Source organism: Quercus suber, unplaced genomic scaffold, assembly GCF_002906115.3.
Source record: "Quercus suber isolate HL8 unplaced genomic scaffold, Cork oak 2.0 scaffold_554, whole genome shotgun sequence".
Classification (NCBI taxonomy): Eukaryota; Viridiplantae; Streptophyta; class Magnoliopsida; order Fagales; family Fagaceae; genus Quercus; species Quercus suber.
In genome coordinates this window covers 44,907-59,651 of record NW_027070002.1, presented here as the reverse complement: position 1 = coordinate 59,651, position 14,745 = coordinate 44,907, and the positions used below count along the sequence as shown (strand labels likewise).

Genomic DNA, 14,745 nt, shown 5'->3' with positions numbered 1-14,745 from the left:
CTTCTTGGACCATCATGACCAGACCCCTTTCTTTATTTATTAATGTTGATCTCTCTAACAATGTTTACTCGTTCTCAAACTACCAAGCGTCCTCGAACCGGGCCTCGGGCCCAATATATACTACTAGGCCTATCATCCTTACAATACTCATCTATATATATAATAATAGGTGAAGCAGAGAGAAAATCTAATTAGATTTCAATTGGATTCTCAATTTTGCGCCACTTGTCCTAACCAAAACTTAAAAAAAAAAATTAATTAAATTATAAATTTGACTCCAATTTTTTGTCATGTATTTTATCTAAATTTTCTAATTTTTGTACCCAAATAAATGATGCATTAACATTTAACACGGAAGCCAAGAAAACTACAATGATAATGCTCATTAGCCTAAGCAATAACATCTTACCTGTACACTTTTATGGAGATTATAAATTGGACTCCAATTTTGTGTCATGTATCTTACCTAAATTTTTTAATTTTTGTGATCAAATAAATGATGCATTAATATTTAACATGGAAGCCAAGAAAACCACAATGATAATACTCATTGACCTAAGTAAGAACATCTCACCTGCACACTTTTATGGGTAATCTCAATAGAGTCTGGAGCTCTTCTAATCCCACAACCAAAATCAAATAGTCCAACGAGAAAGACTATAAAACTAAAACATCATCTCCTCCTAATTCCATATCGTCATCTCATGTCCCCTCCTCTCTCAACCTCTACTAACTAGATCCACACACTACCCTCTCCTCCTCCTTACGGATTTCTCAGAGCAAGGCCGAGTTCAAACACAATATTCAATCTCACTCTTCCTTACTTCACACTCTCATACATTAGCACTTCATTGGCGCTTCCAAGAAGATTCCAAACTCAATGATCAGTTTTTATTTTTTAATGTCCCTTTATATATTTTAAATAATAAAATGCAATATTCTCTTTTTTATTTATTTATTGTTTTATCTAATACTATCCTATGTATGATAAACAAAAAAAAAAAAAAAAAGACCAATAGCATTACTTAAATAATAAAATGCAATATATATTTTTCATTGTTTGATTTAATTTTATCATCCGTGTGATAAACCCAAAAACAAAACAAAAACAAAACAAAAACAAAAAAAAATTGGCTAATAGCATTATTACAATTAACCAGTCTCGTGTGGTAGCACGGGGTTACATACTAGGTTAAATAATTTGTCAGGTTAAGTTGAATTGTGAGTCAATTTGATTGATTCGTTTTCTTCTTCTTCTTCTTATTTATAGAAAAAAAAAATCTCTTTCATTTTTACATATGTGGCAACATTTTATCTATTTATATTAAACCATAGTTATTATAAATTTAATATTATATTTTTTTATTATCCCAATTTTATTGTATACTAAAGTTAAATTAAATTTCTTTTAATTACATGAAAATTTTGGACGATACTATCTGTAGGGTCTGTTTTTGTAGCCCAAGCCCAAGAATGATGGATTACGAGCCCAATGAACCAAAGACAATGAATTTGTAGAGAGTGGGCGAAATAGCTGGGCTGGTTGCGAATTAAACAGTGATTAATTATGGTATTTAAGGATCCATTAGCATAAGATCATGCTTAACTAACTGAACAAGTGTATGTCCGAAGAGGTGTGTTATTGAATGAAATGTGATTACAACTCTTGGAGCTACAGTAAAATTATCTCCTACTTCTCTCCCTTTTTCCCTCGATTCCCATTACCAGAGACCCCTTCTCCTTATATAGCACCCTTCTCCATCATCTTCATCGTCCACTTGTCCTTCATCTAAGCATCCACTTAAGTGCATATCCCATCAGGTATCCTCTTTAACCCTCCGTGAGTGGTGGTAGCTGAGATTACACTGTTCATGAGTTTTCTCCACATTAATGCAGCCAGAAAAGCAGCTGCAGTGCATTTAATGTGATGGTGGCAGCTTTTCCTTGAGATATTTCCTCGTCCTTATCATTCTCATGTATGCCCAAAGCTTATCTTTGTCATTGGGATTGCCAGGAAAGTCATTCGGACCTTCCATTTGTTGGCTTAATCAAGACTATTCGTATCTGAGGAGTAGAACCTCTTCGGACAAAAGGTGACCGCTTCGGATGATACTCTTCCTACATTTCTGGGTTGGTTGCGTTCAGATGAACTCTACCCCAACTCGTTATTTCTCTTCGGACATACAATAATCCTCAAGATAGGGCTCCCGACCCAATAGGTATGTCTGGGCTTTTACCCCCCCCCCCACAATAACCCCTCAAAATCCTAATTTTTCCCTCACATCCGAAGAGAAAAAGTGGGATTTTGACTTGTCACGAGGTAAGAAGCTTGAAAACAGACAAATATCTGAACTGGCATGTGTGTAGGCCTAGATATAAGCGCTTCATCATTGCCGCTGTTGTTTTCGTATTTCCAAGGCGCTACATTAATTACTTCAGGCGACGCCTTGTCCTTTGTATCCAACGGTGGGTTGTTGATCTAACGGGCATGGTTCTTCCCCGAGATTTGGGCGAGGTAACTCCTGCCCCTTCTTTTGACCTCGTATAAAATCTCAGGAGAAGTTACTCCTTCTTTACTTTACAAACTATCAGGCTACCCCGCAAGAACAAGCACACGACTCTATCACGCTCTTTCAGTCATCGATCCTAGTCTTCTCCAGAATCTTTGAAAATCCTTGTGTGAGTTCGAAGATCAATCTCCAGTTTAGTTCCTGTAAGTTCTCATCTTTTCGATCCTTCAGTCTTCTCTTCGGCCAGTTTTCTCGACCTTTGAACAATCACTCCCTGGTTACTACGCTCAGTGTTTCCATCTTTCCGTTTAAGTGTGATGGGCAAACTCCAGTATCTGGTGGATAGTCCTGCCTAGTTGGAGGAATTTAGGACCACATATCGCATACCCCCAAATGTGGGTGTGAGGTATTGCCCTCCGGAAAAAATACTAACGGATCAAAGAATGGGCGAAGTCGTAATCCCCGTCATCGCTTTCCTAGAAGGGGGGATGACAATCCCCATGGGCCCCATTACCACTAGCTACCTTCGAAACCATAAGCTTAGTCTCGAACAGTGTGCGCCTAACATGTTTAGGATCTTAGGAGCAGTTGAGGATCTTAACCATCACTTAGGATTAGGGCTCACCTAGCTGGACGTGGTACACATGTACGAGTGTCACAGCCAACAAGGGGCGGGATATTATCTAAAATCTAGGTCCGACATTGTTAGGCTTGTCTCCTGTCTTCCTAAATCCAACAAAGGGATGAAGGATGATTATGTGATCGTCTCGGGCGCATGGCATGACAGTCATCATTGCCCAACCATGCCAGGAAAGCCAGGTGTGACATGCTAGACTTAGGTTCACTAACAGTAGGCTTAGGATATTCGCCTTTTAGCAATTTTTACTTCTCTTTGCACTACTATTTTCAAGTCTCTGACTGAATTCTGCTCTAATTTTTGACAGATAGAGACCACGTTACTCCTCGGCCTAGACTTACAAACACCGCTGCCCTCAATTACCTGTTAAGATCGGGAATCTTTGTAAGTGAGGACGGGTAACTCCAGTCAGTTCCGCTTATCCTTGGGTATACAGCGAAACCTAAGGATTATCAGTCGATCGGCAACGCGATAATGCAGGGAGATTATCGTCTCAACCGCATACACATTGCTCGGAAAGGCTTCTTGGCACCGTACGACCTCGCACCCGTTCCACATCCAAACCCTTAGGGTGTACCCCCGCTCGTCCAGCTGATCCAGCAAATTCCCCTTAAACCGACGGTTGTAGGCAAAAGGGTTGGCTCTTCTACCGCCTTGCTAGAGGAGCAGATAGATAAATTTAAGTTCAGGGGAGAAGCTTTAGGAGGGGATCGAGTGATAGAGGTTTCGGACGCCAAAGAAGAAGTCGAGAGGCAGTCCAGTATCCATCCTGTTTTGATAACTGCCCTTCCCGAAGACTCTTCGGACGAAGATATGGTGGACTTAAAAAGTTTAATGAAAAATAGGGACAAAAAGGCAGAGACCAAAGGGATTGGTACATCCCAACCAGCTACGAACCTTCCACCGCCACCTCCTCAGATTCCTCTAGATCCTGGCATCAAGCAAGTGCCAGATCCGAAGAAGAAGAGACCCATCATTGACACTGAGGAGAGGGAGGTGGCTCCTGCAAAAGGGGCCAAGCAGCAAAAGGTGGCGAAAGACCACCAAAGCAAGAAGGCCTCTTCTATTGAGAGCCGAGAGGACTTCCATGTAGTCGATGTGCGCCGAGGGCCCCGCACCTGGTCCCCAAGGCTGGAGCTAGATGGCGCTTCAATCCCCTGGGACACCTCCCTCAGAAACTACGATGGGGGGAAGGCAGGTGTTGTTGCCGAGGCTCTAGAGCAGCCACTTCTCCTCCTAAAGGATATGGACTCGTATCGGCACTTCAACCAAAACGACCTTTTCCTATCCCTCAAGAGGGATATAGCCATGGTGAGTGAACTGATCCTCTTAATTCAAGTGCTGTTTTTTACTTTACCTCCTGTCCTTACTCTATGTTGAAAATTCTTGTCAAGCAGATTACTCAGCAAATATATGTGGCCGAGGAGTGGAACAAGAAATCCAACCTCGAAGCCCAAGCTGTAGCTCAATCTCAATCAGAGGTAGAAAAATCTCTAGGCAGCCTGAAGGAGGATTATTCTCTACTCTCCGAGCAATTAAAAGAGATGACCAATTAGAGGAATAGCATTGACGCTGGACTCAAAAACGTTGAGGCTCAGGCCGAAGATCAGCGTAAAAGGTTGCACATGACAGAGATCAACCTAGCGACCGAGAGGGAGCTGGTGAAAGGTCTCAAGGCCGAACTTCAAAAGGCCAAGGAGAGCACCCGAATAGCCAAGCAGAATGCTCGACTGGCCTAGGAGGCAATTGAGGCTGAGAGAAAAGCAGCCTACCAGCTGAGGGTGGATGAGACCGGGACCCAGCTTTCGGAGCAATTTGCCTCAGTTAGTCGAGACTACTGCGACATAACTTGGAAAAAGGCATTGGATGCTGCTGGAGTCCCCTCGAAATTTGACTTAAGATTACCTGGGAGTGTATACTACGATCCTGAAATCCAAGAGCTCCCAGGGTCTGATCCCCCTCCTCCTACGCAGCTCCCTGAGGTTTCGGAGCAATCCTTGGTCGGCCAACTCCCACCAGTCAACCTTGAGGTTTCCAAGGAATCTAGTCGGCCTGATGATCCGAACAAGCCTGTTGAGGCTCCCAAGGGCAAGGACAAAGTTTTGGGGGAGAAGAAGACCCTCCCAGAATCCAAGGACCAGGCTGCTGATCCCTTAGTCTCTCAAAAGAAGGCCTAGAAATTTAGGGGTTTCCATTTTGTACTTATAATAGTTTCTTCTGTTATGCAAGGATTTTGTAGACTCTTTTTCTCTTAATCAATGAAACTCTTGTCTCTTCGTTGCATATCTTATGACTTATTATTGTAGCAAGCAACTGTCCCTTGTAATTATGGTGACAATATAGATAAATTTATCCACCATATCATGTAGATGACGTAAGTAGTTAAAATTGGCACTAAAAAGAAACAATTAGTATAAGGCTTACTAACAAGCCACGAAAGCAGAAGTGATTATGGGAGCTTCATAGGTCTTTTCAAATATGTGTAGAGAGCATTATTACCCCTTGTTTTTGAATTAAATATGACTAAGGAATCCTATCATAAATTTGAATTAACTTAATTACATTCGAGAATTTCAAGCGTGGCTCATTATACAGTCATATTTTAATAATAACTGTATGGGGGGTGTTGGCTAACCCATATCATTCGGTCCGAAGGCTAGAGGCGAGAAAGGTTTTTAGTTGGAACAGTTAGAGGAATTCTAAGGGAGTGTTAACTAACCCAAATCATCTGGTCCGAGCACTACAGGCATGAATGTATTTAAGTTTCAACACTTAGCGAAATTGTAACAAAGTGTTAACTAACCTAAATCATCTGGTCTGAGGACTACAGGCATGATTAGATTTAAGTTTAAACACTTAGAGAAATGTAGCGGAGTGTTAACTAACCCAAATCATCTGGTCCAAAGACTACAGGCATAAATGGATTTAAGTTTAAACACTTAGGAAAATGTAGCGGAGTGTCAACTAACCCAAATCATCTAGTCCGAGGACTACAGGCATGAATGGATTTAAGTTTAAACACCTAGCGAAATTGTAACAGAGTGTTAACTAACCTAAATCATCTGGTCCAAGGACTACATGCATTATTAGATTTAAATTTAAACACTTAGAGAAATGTAGCGGAGTGTTAACTAACCCAAATCATCTGGTCCGAGGACTACAAGCATGAATGGATTTAAGTTTAAACACTTAGAAAAATATATCGGAGTGTTAACTAACCCAAATCATCTGGTCCGAGAACTACAGGCATGAATGGATTTAAGTTTAAACACTTAGAGAAATGTAGCGGAGTGTTAACTAACCAAAATCATCTGGTCCGAGGACTAAAGGCATGAATGGATTTAAGTTTAAACACTTAGGAAAATGTATCAGAGTGTTAACTAACCCAAATCATCTGGTCCGAGGACTACAGGCATGAATGGATTTAAGTTTAAATACTTAGAGAAATGTAGCGGAGTGTTAACTAACCCAAATCATCTGGTCCGAGGACTACAAGCATGAATGGATTTAAGTTTAAACACTTAGAGAAATGTGCTTCAAATGATGAGTTGGCATGCTGATTAAAGGGAAGATTCGATTAATAATAGTACCTTTTGAGGTTATTTACATTCCAAGGGTGGGGTATCACATAGCTATCTAGATCTTCAAGGAAATACGCCCCAATGCTAGCCCCTGAAGTAATACAATATGGCCCCTCCCAATTAGGCCCTAATTTTCCCCAAGCTGGGTTCTTTGCAATGCCGACAACTTTCCTCAGCACTAAATCACCAGGTTCCAAAGGTCTTGGCCTTATGTTGGCGTCATAGCCCTGCCTGAGCTTTTGTTGATAATGTGCCAGACGAACCATTGCATTTTCCCTTCTTTCCTCAATCAGGTCCAAACTCTTCTCTAGCTGCTTATTGTTGTCAATTGGATTGAATGAACTAGTTTTCAACGTCGGGAACCTAGTCTCCAAAGGTATTACAGCTTCAGCCCCGTAGGTCATTGAGAAAGGGGTCTCCCTGGTAGATCTATGAGGCGTAGTTCTGTAGGCCCAAAGTACATGCGGCAATTCTTCTACCCATTTGCCCTTTGCGTCATCCAATCTCTTCTTTAGGCCATTTACAATGACCCTACTAACAGCTTCTGCTTGGCTATTACCCTGGGGATAAGCTGGGGTAGAGTATATGTTCGTGATTCCTAATTCACTACAATAACTCCTGAATGCTTTGCTATCGAACTGCAGACCATTGTTTGAGATGAGAGTATGAGGAACCCCAAAACGAGTGATGATATTCTTCCACACGAACTTTTGTACATCTACATCTCGGATGTTGGCAAGAGGTTCAGCTTCGACCTATTTGGTGAAGTAGTCAGTGTCGACCAGTAGGTATTTCCTGTTCCTTGCGGCCTTAGGGAATGGCCCCATGATATCTAAGCCCCATTGAGCGAATGGCCACAAGTGGGTTGGGGGTTCCACCTGGCTGGTGTATATTTGGCGCAAATTGTTGACATTGATCGCACTTCTTAATATACTCCTGGGCTTCTTTTTGCATGTTCGGCCACCAATAACCTTGAGTAATGACTCGATGAGCCAAAGATCTACCCTCAGTATGACTCCCACAAATCCCTTCATGCAGCTCTTCCAGTAGCAACTCAGCCGCTTCAGGATGAATGCATAACAGGTACGGTCCTGAATAGGAGCGTTTGTACAGTCTCTGGTCCTCAGATAGCCAGAACCTGATCGCTTTCCTTCGGACTTTATCAGCCTCTCCCCTTTCTTTGGGCAAAATATCACCTTGTAAAAAGTTAACGATAGGATCCATCCAACTAGGTTCGGCCCTGATCTGGGGAACCTGCACTGCCTCTGCTCTTGCTTCTATAGGCCCATGTAGGTCCTCGACGAGGATGACTCTTGGCAAATTCTGTGCCGAGGAGGTAGCAAGCGTGGCTAGAGAATCAGCATGTGCATTACCATTTCTGGGGATGTGCAGCAAATTAAAAAAGTCAAAACCCGACCGCAAACGCTTAACTCGACTCAGGTATCCCTGCATTCTCTCATCCTTTGCTTCAGATTCACCTTGCACTTTACCGACTACCAATCTCGAGTCTGAGAACACTTCCAATGACTTTCCTCCCATTCTCCGAATCATGGCCATTCCTATCAGTAAGGTTTCGTACTCGGCCTCATTATTTGTGGCCATAAAGTTCAGTCTTATTGATTTTTCGATAACTATCTTCTCTGGAGATATTAATACCAGTCCTACATCAGAACCCTTCTAATTTGCTACGCCATCTATGTACATTTCCCAATGGGAAGGTCTTTGTTGAGAGATCATGCCAACCAATTTTTCATCCATGTCCGATGTTGGTATCGCTTCTTCTACATGGGGTTCCGTGAAGTCGGCCACTAAATCCGCAAGGATCTGGCCTTTGACCGACGTGCGGGGTATGTATTTAATGTCGAAAGCCCCTAAGATCGTACCCCACTTAGCAATCCGTCCGGTGTAGTCAGCGCTTCAGAGTATAGCCTTAAGTGGGAGCTGAGTGAGGACGATGACCGTATAGGCTTGGAAATAGTGAGGTAGCTTTCGTGTACCAAGCACTATTGCTAGAATGGCCTTCTTCGGTGGCAGGTAACGGATCTCGGCTTCATGTAGTGACTTACTTATGTAATAGACTGGTCTTTGCACACCGCAATCTGCTCGGATCAGTACCAAGCTCACAGCACAGGGAGCCACCGCAATGTAGGCAAACAAGACTTCATCTGGCTCAGGACTGGACATGATTGGTGGCCGAGCTAGATAATCTTTAAGTTGTTGAAAGGCCACACCACATTCTTCAGTCCACTCGAATCCCTTCCACTTGTTGAGCAGAGAGAAGAAAGGCCGACACCTGTCCGTTGACCGGGAGATAAATTGATTCAGGGCAGCAGTCATTCCAGTCAGTTTCTGGACTTCCTTGGGATTTCGAGGAGCTTGTAAATTGTTGATGGCCTTTATCTGGTCGAGGTTAACCTCAATTCCCCTGTGAGTCACCATGTATCCTAAAAACTTGCCAAATCCCACACCGAATGAGCACTTGGAAGCATTTAGGCACAGCTTGTACTCCCTAAGGACTTCAAAAGTACTTTCAAGGTCTTTTACATGCTCAGCAACAACCTTGCTTTTCACCACCATATCGTCTATATAAATCTCGATATTTCTACCGAGCTGTGGCTCAAACATCCTCATCATCATTCTTTAATAGGTAGACCACGCATTTTTTAAGCCAAATGGCATCACCTTATAGTGGTAGTTACCAATAGGGATGACAAAAGCGGTATTTTCCTGGTCGTCCAGGGCCAAGGTTATCTAGTGGTAGCTTTGGAAGGCATCCAGAAAGCTCATTCGAGGGTGGCCGATAGTGGCATCCACTAGCTGATTGATTTTTGGCATAGGGAATGGATCTTTAGGGCAAGCCTTATTTAAATCGGTGAAGTCCACGCATACTCGCCATTTCCCATTCTTTTTCTTCACCACCACAGTATTCGCTAGCCACTCAGGGTAGAAAACTTCCTTAATAGCTCCAGCTTGTTTGAGCTTCGCTACTTCTTCCCTTACTGCCTCAGCGTGTTCCTTGGATGGGCGCCGATGAGGCTGCTTCTTAGGGGTTATCAGTGGGCTGACTCTCAGATGGTGACAAATGAATTCTGGGTCCACCCCTAGGGCTTCATAGGTGTCCCAGGCAAATACATCAATGTTTTTCTTAAGGAACTCTACTAACTCTTCCCTCTCCCGAAGAGGTAGCTAGGATCCAACTTGAAAGAATTTTTCCGGATTGTCTCCGATGTGACTTTTGCCAAATCCTCGCATCTAGCTTTCTCTCCTGGGTCCTCGGAGGGAAATTCCCGAGACTTTAATTGCTATAAACCCCTTTCGGCCCTGGACGAGGACTCGGCTTCGGGCTCATATTGGATGACGGCCACTAAGCATTGTCAGGCTGCAGACCGATCCCCTTGGATCTCATAAACTTGTCCTTCAGATGGGTATTTGACTTTCTGATGCAAAGTAGAGGAAATAGCCCCTAGTGTATGAAGCCAAGGTCTAGCTACGATTGCCGTATAAGGTGAATACACATCCACGACTACAAAGTCCACCTCCACCACTTCAGAGCCGGTATGCATAGGTAGGCGTATCTGGCCTTTCGGGATGACAACCCTTCCTTCAAAACTCACAAGGGGGAGTTGTATGGCATTAAGTCTTGAGGTTTTAGGCCTAGCCCTTTGTAGAGATCGGGGTACATTATCTCCACAGCACTGCTCTGGTCCACCATCACCCTCTTCACATCATATCCCCAAATTCTGAGGGTAATTACTAAGGCATCGTCATGGGGTTGGATAGTCCCCATCTTATCCTCATCCGAGAACCCTATAACCAGTTGAGCAGCCACCTTAGCTCTCTTCGGATCTTGGCAGGAATCCATTGCGGGTGAACGGGCAACTGACATCACCTTCGATGGCAAGGATCTTGTTCTTCTCAGTGCGGCAAAAACGACATTAATAGTTCCCAACGGAGGTTTGGACCGGTCGTTTCCTTGGGATTCTGAGCTCATCTGACTTCCTCGGCCACTAGAGTGGTGCAGGAGGTGTCTTAATTTACCATCCCGGACCAATTGGTCCAAGTGGTCCCACAGGCTCCTGCAATCCTCCGTGGTATATCCATGGTCCTGATGATACTGGCAGAAGAGATTATGATTACGCCTTTCAGGGTTCCCCACCATCTTATTCGGCCATTGGAAGAATGGTTCACTCTTAATCTTTTCCAAAGCTTTGTGTACTGGCTCTTTGAATACAGTGTTGACTGCTTGAGGGTTTGTTGATCCTGTTTGCGCAGAAAAATCTCTCTACGGTTTATTGTTGTTGTATCGATCCGGCCTGAAATCCCTCCTCACTTGGGGGATAACCTTTTCCTTACCCTTCTCTTGTTGCTGATCTTCTTCAACTCTTTTATACTTTTCAATATGGTCCATCAGTTGACGCATACTAGTGACTAGCTTACCAGACAAAGATGTCCTTAAGCCGTGGTCGGTAGGGAGGCCGAGCTTGAATGTGTTGAGGGCCATCGCGCCAAAGTTGCCCTCCATATCGTTAAACATTTCCCAGTACCTATTCGAATACGCCTTCAGAGTTTCACCCTCTTGCATGCTCAAGGATAGCAGAGAGGACAAAGGCCTGGACACTTTTCGGCAGGTGACAAAACGTGAACCAAAGGCTTGAGTGAGCTCTTTGAAGGAACTGATGGAGTCTGCCTTCATGCTGTCAAACCACCTCATTGCAACCAGTCTAAGACTGGAGGGGAAGACCTTGCACATCAAAGCTTCATCCGTGGAGCAGACTGCCATTCGTTGATTAAAATGATTAACATATTCCACCGGGTCCATTTTACCATTATAGATGGTGAACGTAGGCTGGTTAAAACGCCGAGGGAGTCTCGCTTCTTCGATCCTGCGTGTGAAGGGTGATCTAGAGATTTGGTTCAAGGCCTTGCTCATGGCATCGTTCCTCACACCTCCACATGGTGGGCTCCGAGGTTGCCTCTCATGACGACGCTCCTCCTCGTAGGAAAAGGACTCACTGACCAGCTTTCGCTATCTTTGTTGGTAAGAGGAATCCTGTTGGTCATCAGACCCCTCATCGTAATATGAAGGAACCCGTTTTCGCTTTGCGTGACGCAACTCTCTTTTTAGCTTTTCAACCTCCAACTGCAAATCCCAGTTCTTCTCTGCATGGGACACATGACTTCGGTCACGTGACTGGCTTTGCTCAGTGTGCACGGTGTGCGCATTGCCCTCACGATCCTGTCTCCGCTCCAAATTAAGGAAAGGGTCCATGTGCTGGGATGCCCTAGATTCTGCTTGTTGTTGACTTCGTTCTGCCATCATCAGCTGTTGTTTTCACCCCTGCACAAGCTCTCCCCACAGACGGCGCCAATTGTAGGGTCTGTTTTTGTAGCCTAAGCCCAAGAAGGATGGATTACGAGCCCAATGAACCCAAGACAATGAATTTGTAGAGAGTGGGCGAAAGAGCTGGGCTGGTTGCGAATTAAACAGTGATTAATTATGGTATTTAAGGATCCATTAGCACAGGATCATGCTTAACTAACTGGACAAGTGTATGTCCGAAGAGGTGTGTTATTGAATGAAAGGTGATTACAACTCTTGGAGCTACACTTCTCTCCCTTTTTCCCTCAATCCCCATTATCAGAGACCTCTTCTCCTTATATAGCACCCTCCCCCATCATCTTCATCGTCCACTTGTTCTTCATCTAAGCATCCACTTGAGTGCATGTCCCATCAAGTATCTTCTTTAACCCTCCGTGAGTGGTGATAGCTGAGATTACACTGTTCAGGGGTCTTCTCCACATTAATGCGGCCAGAAAAGCAACTGCAGTGCATTTAATGTGGTGGTAGCAGCTTGTCCTTGAGATATTTCCTCGTCCTTATCATCCCCAGGTATGCCCAGAGCTTATCTTTGTTGTTGGGATTGCCAGGAAGGTCATTCAGACCTTCCATTTGTTGGCTTGATCAAAACTATCCGTATCCGAGGAGTAGAACCTCTTCGGACAAAAGGTGACCTCTTCGGATGATACTCTTCCTACATTTCTGGGTTGGTTGCATTCAGATGAACTCTACCCAACCCGTTATTTCTCTTCGGACATACAATAATCCTCAAGACACGGCCCCCGGCCCAATAGGTATGTCTGGGCTTTTACCCCCCCACACTATCCATTAGCTTGAGGTACACTTATCAATCACAAAATATTTTATGATGTTGAATTTACTATCAACATTGAGTATATTTTCTTAAGCTTCTTATAAAAGTTCTTACTAAATTTTTTTAGTCCTACCTATTTTTGATCTCTACTCCCTATCACAAGTTTATTTAGATCCAAACCCAAATAATCCAATTCAACCTCGTTTTGGCAAGACGAAGCTGTCATACTTGGGCATGTGCGAAAGGTCACATAGGCGGTAGCATTGAACAAAAAAGGGCATTTTGAGATTGGGAATGCAACTTGTAAGATTAATTTTACTCAATGAATTTTTTTTTTCAGTACTTTTTTAATTGGAAGTCTCTTTTTGTTTTAAATACATAATAGTGAATTCAAATTTTCTGTCCTACTTTTTTTGCTCCACTTTATACTCTATCAATAAATACTTGTCACGTGTTTACCTAATTAATCAAATACTATCATTATTGACTTATTAATATTATCATAGTAAGAGGTAGTGGGCTTTAATCTCCACATTTTATTTAGTTAGTGGGTGATATAACAGTTTTTTATTAAAACAAAAGGAGATTCTAGTTTAAAAAGCACTGGAAGTAAGTCAAACTTTTTTTTTAACCCTCTAATATTTGTGTGTGCGCCTTTTTTTTTTCTTTTTCAATTTCATGTGTTAGCATTTTGTAACAATTTTTTTTTTCTCTCTAGAAAGTTTTGAAATTTCCTTTCACTTGCCACTTGGTGTGGTTTTCATGCATTATCACAATAAAATGTTGAATTGCTTTTTTTTTGGGGCATGAATTGTAATGTTGTAAGTGTTTGTATTTAGTGGGATTTTTTTTTTTTTTTTTTGACTATCTTGAAATGTGTATGCTTTTAAATATGTATGCTTACTTGGATAAAGTCGGAATTCTATTAAAGTTTTGGTGCAAAAATTTAGGATTTTTGAATATTCCCATGATTCCATCTACTATTTTAGTATATCACGTTATAGGTTATATACGGCACTTAAAGTGCCACCTTTTCAAAACCTTGTCGGCTCTCTCAAAAACTAGTTTACTAACTTTACTTGACTTTTCCCATCAACAAGCCTTACACCTCTCCAACTCCCCCAAGTTCTTCAACGTACTTTGATTTTACCACATGAACATGTGTTTGTTGAGAATCAGTCATTGTATTTGTACACTTGTTTTGGCTCACATGATGCCGATATTGTCATTTTTCATCCAATAAAAGTGATGGAAGTGTAACAGAATGATAAATTAAGTAATTTTTTTAATATTATGCTAAGAGTAATTTTAAAATCACAAATTATTTAGCCATAATTATGATATGGTAGGTTGTGAATAATTAATCATCACTTATACATATATCTACTATTTTTTCTTCACTAATAACACTCTGTCACATCATAGTTGTAAAAAGTAAAAAAAACCACTCTTATAATATATGCCAATCCACTCTTATAATTTGATTTGATTTTTTTTTTTTTTGTAAAATTAAGAAGGATAGGATGGGCCTACAGTGGCCCAGATCATGAAGGCCACCTTAGTGGATTACATTTATATCTTGTTTTCATTTATTTTTTAAGGGTCAATGATGATAGGATGCGATGATTAAAACTGGACCAGTAGTAAATAAATGATGTAAACCAATTGGGCTATATCACATATGGGATATGGCTTCAATTTGTAAGAGAAATCAACTGAGTCAGCCATTCTTCTTTCTTTGCCCAACTCCCCATAGGTCCCTAACCCAAAAAATAAAAATAAAAGATTGAAAGAGATAAAAGGTATGGCCCTAACAAAACAAACAATACATACTGGACTTACAATTAAAGAGAAAAAAAAAAAAT

General features: G+C 42.1%; 2 protein-coding genes across 2 annotated transcripts; both read right to left on the bottom strand.

Moving 5' to 3' along the window:
- Window positions 1-10,338: 10,338 nt before the first annotated feature.
- LOC111997331 (uncharacterized) lies at window positions 10,339-10,887 on the bottom strand. The gene has a single exon (XM_024029409.2). The coding sequence runs from the start codon at window positions 10,885-10,887 to the stop codon at window positions 10,339-10,341; it is 549 nt and encodes a 182-aa protein (XP_023885177.2).
- Window positions 10,888-11,010: 123 nt separating this feature from the next.
- LOC136063662 (uncharacterized) lies at window positions 11,011-11,547 on the bottom strand. The gene has a single exon (XM_065764354.1). It carries the CDS (start codon window positions 11,545-11,547, stop codon window positions 11,011-11,013), a length of 537 nt encoding a protein of 178 aa, XP_065620426.1.
- Between the last annotated feature and the right edge of the window lie 3,198 nt (window positions 11,548-14,745).